The 9196-nt window shown below is 52.5% G+C and overlaps 1 protein-coding gene across 1 annotated transcript; it reads right to left on the bottom strand.

The window, feature by feature from the left end:
- Window positions 1-5845: 5845 nt before the first annotated feature.
- Window positions 5846-9196, bottom strand: INS49_014852 (uncharacterized protein; the record flags this gene model as incomplete). The annotated part of the gene is made up of 7 exons (XM_043175540.1): window positions 5846-7552; window positions 7629-7887; window positions 7938-8390; window positions 8444-8456; window positions 8525-8851; window positions 8949-9027; window positions 9095-9196. The coding sequence occupies 7 exons, from the start codon at window positions 9194-9196 to the stop codon at window positions 5846-5848; spliced, it is 2940 nt and encodes a 979-aa protein (XP_043020497.1).

The following is a 9196-nucleotide window of genomic DNA, read 5'->3' on the forward strand; positions in this document are numbered from 1 at the left end:
CAAACATTATCATATCCTTTCAAAGACGTGGTCTTTCATGCTTCACGAGATATGGGTTGACCGTGGAGCCGCGGAGGTTCGCTATAGCCCGCTTAAAACATACTGACTGTTTCACGCAAGATCTCCCGAGTGAAGGTCTACGTACATGTCTATAATCTTGCAACACTTTGCAACCTTCCACAAGGCAGAATGGTTATCGTCATCAAGTACGCAATCGGGAGACACTGAACCGATGACATTCCAGAAGGTAACCATGTCCGCTTTCGAGGTCAACTGACCGTTCACCTAATGGCGTTCCAACCACAAGCCAGCCTCCTGCCGAAGACTCTGAGAGGTTCGGCCCTCGCGTAATAAGACCCGCGACGGAGCACGCCAGTACATCCAATCGTCTGGGTTACACCCGCGATTGTTTGTCTCCGAAGCTTCTGCCGATGGTCCGATCGCGTGGGCCGACATCTACCTGTCGCCGGCTCAAGCCTTTTGTTTTCCCTGATCTTATGCCGAGGCATTCAGTCACCGGGCTGGCCCCATACCACATCGCAGTAAGACATTTTCTGTGCCTTTATTGTAAGATTCTGAGCGAATTTGCTTCGCTATCGCCACAGATCATGTCTGGCACCACTTTGGGAGCGACAGCAGAAGAGATAACGATCTGGTACTGGGCTACGGCGTGTCGATCTGCAAAGTCGTTGCGTTTAGATATTTGCAGCCGAGGTTTGGAAATGTTGGTGAACGGTGCAATCCATGGTCTCGCTTTTCTTCAGCATCCTTCAGAAGTATTACGCCAGGCAAAGTTTTGGTCATGTCCTCACATCAAACTCTAACCATCCAGGCAATCGCCCATCCAGGGAAATTTTGCCTTTATCTACGATTCTCCGACAAGCCAATTCTGAAGAGTAAATTCAACATGGCACTCGTTTCTTGATATATTTCTTCTGCGTTAGATATTGAAATGTCCGCTGCCGTAGTTACAGAAGCCCTCTCCAAGAGCTCGTAAACTATCGTTTATGTTGTCTAAATGCTTACACGCAACCAGCAGCAGCATGGCCAACGTGGAAATACAGCGGATGCCCAGAGGGCGAATTCGTGGCACTAGAAGGATCAGAGACATAGCAACTAGCCTCGAATACGTCAATTCAAGTCAAGTAGGCGTTATCTCTCTAAGTAAACAATAGGGCATTCAGAGGGCCCCGGGTCGCTGCAGAAGTAGGCACCCCCAGAGGGCTTGTAGCATTGCATCCATACAGCCACACGCACCTCTTAATCCGCATATTTTCACATGTATGGACCATAAATTGAGCTTGAAAACTGTTCTAGGCTGACATAGATTCAATTACTAGGAGAGTATTTCTCTGAACTTGAAAGCAGACAGTTGTGCCTATATGAAACGCATGTGTAATTTGAGATGTGGCATGCAAAAGCCCATCAAAGCCATAAATCCCATTATTCACAATTTTCTGGAATAGATAAACATTAAATTTGCACAAAACATACGTACAAAAGATCAACACATGCCACTCTTCATATCTGGAGCCATTTTCCTGCTATAAGGGTCGGCCACAGCTAGAAATATACCTAGACAAAATTCGAATGCAGGTCTGGGTACATTGGTAACATCTGAGTCACCACTCGAAAATACTAGGAAGCTTCTCGCTCTACTTTTTGTGCTGGGCCAACGAGATTACGTGGTCATTCTAAGCTAGCCAAGACGGACAAAGGTCATGTTCTCAGGCATAGTCAATATAATTGTTGTCCTCCACAACTAGATTTATGTGTTATGCTCTCAGTACGCCAACAAGCATTACTGCTTCCACTATTACCCCTCCTACTTTTGATCATTTTCCTTCTTGCAGACTCCATGGCCATTAGTCACCTTAGTCCACAAACCAATCCATAAGACAGTCTATCTTCCAGCTAGATGAATCTTCTTCAATGTTCACTGGAGAAAGTGGCAGATAGGTACATTCAATTTTCTTCGAAGTAATTATCTGGTGCTACCTATGCAGAAACTAGACGACAGCACTTAGGCTAGACTAGACTAATCAACGGGGACTGGACTCTCCCTAATATTTGAGACAGCGAGGCATTTACTCTCCATTCTGAGGCTCGTAAGAGCCTGTGCGATTTCGAGGCAGACGGAGATTCTGATGGAGCATGAGTCTCTTAGAAACCGCGAACTGTTACAAAATGCATTCTGCCAGCTAGGTACTCAATCATCTTTGCACTCAGCATGCGCGCATTTTCACTACAACCGCCAATGCACAGGAATCAACCGTCTGCATGTAATCATCACACACATGCATGTTAAGTTTCCGAAATCAGACGGATAACGTTGTCTCTTTGCCGACAATTTCCACCCAATTGGTCGTCAGGTCGCGAGAAAACTCCAGGAGTTCACGGGCGCTATATTTAGCAAATGATAGCGAGGATAAGGCTCTGGGTGTTCACGTGGCGTCCTATGGCGTCCTATATCCGATGTGGGATTGTCTCACTGATCGCCCTCTAATCGAACATGGGACTGCAGAGCCGCATGTTCCGATGTATGCCCCCTGCACATTCAGGCATTCTATGCGCGCACTCCATCAACCACATGCAGCTTGGACCTAGAGCTAGCCGGTTCTAGGCATGCGGAAGAGGGAAAGAACACTGTCTCCTCAAGAAAAGGCAGCCTCTTGTATTTGTGATTCCAGCGAACTGTCTAATCTGAAAGCTTGTCTAGAACAGCTTCATCACGGAAAACTGCTGCATGTCAGATGTGAACGAGACTGGCATGTTGAACTTTTGGAGGCAATGTCCACTCATGATCTGCCACTGCCCCCTCACCTTGAATGGAAATAGGCCAGGATTCTGACTGGCACAGAAAACACATGGCGTGTTGTGGTGGTGTAAGTGCTGGATGTATCTTCATTTTGACTCCAAGCGCAGCCGGACATCAGATATCGTGGCAGCCAGACTTGTACATTTCCCCACCGTGTCCGCATCCCTCCCGCCAAGTTTTGGCACAACGGCCCAGAGCGGTACAGTACCCTTGTGTCCTTGTCCTCGTCCTCCTACCAGAGCTCGACAACGCCATCTCAGAGTGGGGCAGATGCAGGCTCCCGTCGAGTGGGAGCTTCTGGAAGACCGCTCATTGGCTACAATAAGCCCAGCGGCCACACTGACGTGTGAACACATGAGGGGCCGCCGTCAGTTCCCTCCCGTTTCCCCACTCTTAGGTGCCTGGGCCACGGAAGCCTGGCCAGTTGCCTGCTCCCTGGCCGTAGCGGGCAGCGAGGAAGAAACAAGGTTTCCAAGAACAAGGTTGTCACAGCTCGCTCCGGGCTTTCTTCCCAAGCCCTAGTATGTCAAACCCTGTCCGGGATCGTCGCTTATCTGTTTGATTGCGGATCGCAGAATGTATCTTGTACGTTCCTTCGATGAATCTGACACCAACAATAGTAGAGGAGGTGCGCAGAATTGCATTGACAATAGGTCGGGAGGAGACAGAGAACACGCCTAGTACACATAATTCTCTGTGCCACTCTCTCATGTGGGTGGCTGCTGCAATCTTCTCAGCTATTTCCTTCAGGCATTCGATGGAAGACCCAAAGAAATCCCTGATAAACTATATCGAGAAGAATTCGAGCAGTGGTTTGCTCGGACAGGGCGGAACGGCTCGCGCAGGGGCGGGCCTGACGTTCAGGGCTGGCCAGGGTGCGTTTTCCCGCCGGCCAGGACAGGGATGGGTCAGAACGGAGATAAAATCTTGGGACAGGGGACCTTCTTTAATGCAGCGGTATATGTCAGGCCCGGCCCTCTTGGCTAATGCAGTGACAGGCCCGGCCCCATTGCCTCATGTGGAATAGACCCAGGGTTTCGGGTCGGCGAACGCTCTCCACGACACGCCAGCATACCAGTCAGCACCTGTTGCCTCGCCTGCGCGTTGCGGTGCGAATCCTCCTAGAGAGGCTCAGAAGGTACCACAAGCTGTCCTCCTCGGCGCAGGTTTCCAAAAGGAGTAGCGTCCGCTCCCCATCAACACCTACCCCTGCTCTGGCTTGCAGAGCCGTGCTCTCTGCGATGATGCTGGCCTGCTCGTGTTGCCCAGACTCGAACTTCCCTCTCCAATGCTTGTGCCATGCCCGAGGGAGCGGAATAGCGTTCCATGACTTCTCTGCCTGTCTAGGCCTATTTCTATGAATGAATGATTTTCCTATATATACAAGAAAGCACCCCTCTCGTCCGTTCAATATGAATTCGATTTCATGGTCTCTTCTCCTTCAAACAATTTCTACTTCAGACAATTTTACATCTTGAGCCTTGTGTCACAGATTTCCTGTACATCAGACATCACATACGATTCACATATCCACTTCTACATGTCCCACTGGTGGAGGATGTCTCCTGAAATCGACCCCAGAGACATGACAAAGAACAGCGCCCACAGTTCCGCTTCAGCGACGTACGTCAAACATCCTTTTTCACTTATCTCTGGCATTGCCTTGCAATGTGGCTCCTTCTGCAGTCTCAGCTTTCATTACATTGTCTGCCGGCCCAAAGCACACGCTGTCCGGTCACACTCCTTCAGTGTTCACTACCCCGTGAATCATCAGACCTTTCTCAGCCTCTTGTGTGGAAGATGTGCCGTGGTGCCGACTGTTGTCCCCCTCGTTGTGCTGCTCACAGTACTCGCCGGCCGACGAGATTATCTCGAACTTTCTCTTGCTCTCTGGCTCATGGTTTTCCTTAGCGAGTGTCGTTTCAGTGCTGATGTTGGACCGAAAAGCGGGCACAAGTCCGCCGGCAGCTATGCTCCAGACTGTGGAGCCACGCTCCGTGATAATTATAATGACCCGGCCGACTCGAGAATTGCCGCTACCGTGGACACCAGAACAATCGGAACAGCACGAGTTAGTGATGCTGGTTCGGGACCAAACCCGCCTGAAAGAGGCATGACCCAGCACGAGCGTGACGATCTACTCCTTGGCGTGGGGTCTCAGTTCGGCTCCGTGTCCACCTCCCACGTCGGTGGGAGATCAGCTGCTGGCCGTCAGCATCTCCAATAAGGTCAGCTCTACCGCATCCTACGCTGAGTCTTCTTGCGGATCTGCAGCTGAGGTTTAGACAGATCATGTTTCGGGGTGGTTGCAGCCGGGCGTGGGCCAAAGTTGAGGTTGCAGTTGTCAAATCGTGTGGGGCATCGGTACGGTCCGGGGTCAGCGGCGCCGAACTTGACTGGCCTAGGCCTGTCGAGGGATCCCTGTCAGATACCCCGGCTGGCCCGGCCGCCCGGGAAGCTTTCTTAGCGCCGGGATCTGATGGATCAGGTCAACGGGGGTGACGTTCTCGATGTCAACTTCAGAAACATTCACGTGTCGGGTGAATATCATCATTTTCCACCCACCCTGAGTTCATCAACTGCGCCGTGACCTCTACACTGCCAATGACCTTTTGTGCTCGAGCACTGGGATCATGCACATGAGTTGCAATCCCCGGAATTGACCTCGAAAGCTCTTGTGGATGATTTTGCTGCCCGTTCCATCACCACCCACCAAGTTGACGCAACACTATCATGGCCTCACAAGCTATAGTACAAAGTGTGTCTTCCCAGATCTTCGAAGTATCAAAAGCAAAACGCCGCAATCAGGTGGAAAACTACAGCAACAATCGCTCAAAACACCGACCATCGAAACTCATGGACTCATAGGCAGCCATAGCTCGCTCTCCACTGCACACCTTTTCCGCCGATGCATGTACATACCTGTTGTTATTTACTGTCCATCAAAACTCCTCGCTACACAAATAAGAATTTTCTAACATTACAGTGTCCACTCCCTCTCCTCTCAACATCTTGTCCCTCTCTGACCTACCAGACTGCGCTCCTGGACCTCTCCAGCCCAATGCCGATCAGCTCATTCTGAAGAGTCTTCAGGCGGGAGAAATCGCCGCTCCCTGTCGGGTCGGACACAGAAGTGACGATGGTGCCAAAGTCAGGATCCAGCTTCATAGCCTTCGGCGTCGTCGGCTCGAACGGCCTGGACGGCGGCGTCGCGGGTGACCCACCGGCCGAGGTGATCGTGTGTATGGACGCCCCGTCCAGCGTGGGGCACGACGCGTTCGAGTTGAAGCGGCTCATCGTTTTCAGCGGCGCGGGCGCCCTGAAGGTGCTCCTCTCGCCGTGGGCGGACTGGCGCGAGGGTGGTCGGCCGACGCTGGGTTTCTGCGGGAAGGAGGCTTTCCGTGGAAGTTGAGGCATGTCGCCCCTTTGGCTGGGGCGCGATCTTCGCTCCTGGCCTTGACGGGAATTGTTCCTCTGCGTCGCGGAAGGCGGGCTGGCCGGGTTGGTGGCCTGGCTTGGTGTGGGATTGCCTGTGCCTGGGGTCTGGCGCTGGCTGTGGGTGGGGCAGCCTCTGTCATGGAAGATGATCTCGGCAACGATCTCGTCATCTGGGTTGTACGGACTGTTTGGCCCTGTGGAGGCACCAGCTGCCGTGTTGCGGGACACTGCTGATCCCAGTGGCTGACTACGTATGCCTCCATGTCGGTCTTGGGAGACAACACGTCGGCCTGAGTGTGGGACGCTGTGTACGCCTCTATTCTCAGAGCGGGTGGCTCGATCTGCCACCGATGGGCTCGCAGATATGGAGCGGCTGGTGACACGCTGTCTTCCTCGGCTTCCATTTTGAGAGCCGGGTCGGTCAAGCACTTCTCCAACAATCTTGGAGAGCTCGGACCAGACCATCGTCCTTGTTTCATCCGGCTCAATGTATGCGACACGATCACCACTGGGTTGCGTAGCGCTGCCAGATCTCGACCGCGAGTGGCCCGTATCTGCTGTAGTGATGGATCTATTTCTTGACCGAGTACCCGCTCGAGGACATGGCCGGATGGTGCCAGGCTCACCGGTCTTGCGACTAGTGCTCCTATTTCCCACCGGGACTTCTGATTTTGACCGAGCTGTTGTGTCTGAGAAAATACTGGGACTAGCTGTGAGCGGGAGAGTGCCTTGGGAGCCGCTCACTAGTCTGTCGTCGATGAGTTGAGTGGCAAGGTGAGGTCTGCCCGTGCGGCTTGCTGGGCGATCCTTCGGGGTGCGCGGTCTGCCTTGGCGAGGTTCCTGGGAGTGCTCATGATGGTCGTCCATGGCTGACCCGGGCCGGCGAACGAATGCTTCCAAACGGTCAATCATGTCAGAGAGATCTGGCTGTTCTGATTCAGGAGCGTTGCGTGCGATTGGACGACCGGTCCTACTTGCGTTGCGTGATTTCGGTGACGATGGTCGCACGGGGGCCGCGCCGTCTTTACTGCGTCCGCTAGTATTGTTCTGAGTCTGAGCTGGTACGCGATTCTGAGGAATATTCTCGTCAATTGCAGACGAACGGGACTGGTCTCCTTCCGGGGAGAATGCCCGTTCCGGGTGTGGAAGAGTCTTCATCGAATTCCTGTTTTCACCCGGTAACCTGATCAACGAACTCAGAACGGTGGGCGAGACAGGAGGTGGGACTGGATAATTCGCTTCCAGGGGACTTTTGAAGGTTGGCTGAGGTGGCAGCCAGAAGTATTTCTCCGAGATCTGTCCTGAGCATGGGGAGGTTGCTGTAGGATTAGGTTCGACGATGGAGTGATTCTCGCCAAGAATGTTTTGATACCTTTGCGCTGGTTCGTGACGAGGGTATGGTGTTTGGACCTGTTCTTTGGTCGGCATATCCACCCTCGGCCTCTGGGAGAACGGCGTGGGGCTTGGAGCTGTTGGTGTTGCAATTGTTGGGCTCTCCTCTATCGGTGTTGCGTGAGTAGCGGGTGGGAGACGTTGATACAGCGATTCGGGTATCTGAATTGGTGATGGGATCCTGTGCTTTCCTGATCTTCTCGTAGTGTTGGGCGTAGGCACTGAGCTCCTCAACCCATCTGGTGTCGGCACGTTCCTTGTATCCTCGCCAACTCCGGATTTCATATACCTTGGAGCGGTGTGTTGAGCAGGCATCACATTGACCTCTGCGTCGGTGGTCTCTCCATCCGGTCGATGGAGAAGCTTCGCGAATGGAGCGACGTTGGTGTCGACTACTAATAGATCTTTGACGCCGCGCCCTAGGATTCCATACACCCCCACCTCTCCTTGTTTGATGGATAGGACAGCGCTTGTGCCAGCGTAAACAGCATTGCCCTCTGTGCCAGCACGGTTGCAAAACACGACGATAGTCTCTTCGTCGTTCTCTGCCCGTATAAGCGGTTCTAGTCGTTGGACCCAGTACGTCAACGTGTCCATGTCGGGTTCTGCAGGCATACGACTGAACATGCGAGCATCTTCATGGGTCGACCAGGCCATGCTGAGAATGACAAGATTTGCCCGGACATTGAGAATATGAAACGCGAATTCAAAGGCGTGCCACGGTGCTTCGAATCTATACGGACTGTGAAAAATGTCAGAAATCTCTTCGAATTGTTTCTTTTCTGTGACGCTCACTTCAGATCCATACCTGGAGGAAAAACGTATTAGCATCGCTTTCACTAATTCCGTGCCAAGTGACAGTGTTCAAGGACTCACAGATCCCCATTGCAGTCTGCCCCAGTCCAGGGATTTCCCCCTGAAAGAAACCGTCTCTTCCCTCCAAAGCCCAGGTCTCATCAGTCCTGTAAAGGGATGACTTTCGGTAGTTGCCGATGGTGTGGCCATCTTGATCGACGATGATAGCGGAATTGTAATATTCTGGGGATGTCGGCCAGCTCAGAGTCACGTCCACCTTCTCAGGATATCCAACAACAACGGTTGTGTTATATCTTAGCGCAGTCGTACGAGCCCACAAAGAGCTTATGCCGGATCCTGAGGGCTCAAGAAATGGAGCTATCTGGCGGAGGGACTTGAAGTCATAACCTGCTGGGAAGTCAGATGTGCTGTTATAGGCATTGGCCGCGAACACTGGCATTCTGTCGTGCGACAGCCACAGCGTTCTCTTCCGCGAGCGACGTACCGCTGAAGGCCAGCTCTGGCAAAACCAGCAAGTCCAGATCTTCCAGGTCATTCGGGTCCGCTTTGCTCAAAACAGAATCCTGCATGCGGTTCTCGTCAGTGAGTCTGCTTTGAGACTCTTTTCCCAGAAGAAACAGCCCTGAGAACAGAGTCGATGGATTGCTCCAGGAGGGGAAGACCAACTGCGCGATTCAAGTTGTTGTCGACATCTCCGACTTGCGGCGCAAACTGAAGGCAGGCGATCCTCAT

This window comes from Diaporthe citri, assembly GCF_014595645.1.
Source record: "Diaporthe citri strain NFHF-8-4 chromosome Unknown scaffold_8, whole genome shotgun sequence".
In the NCBI taxonomy this organism is placed as follows: domain Eukaryota; kingdom Fungi; phylum Ascomycota; class Sordariomycetes; order Diaporthales; family Diaporthaceae; genus Diaporthe; species Diaporthe citri.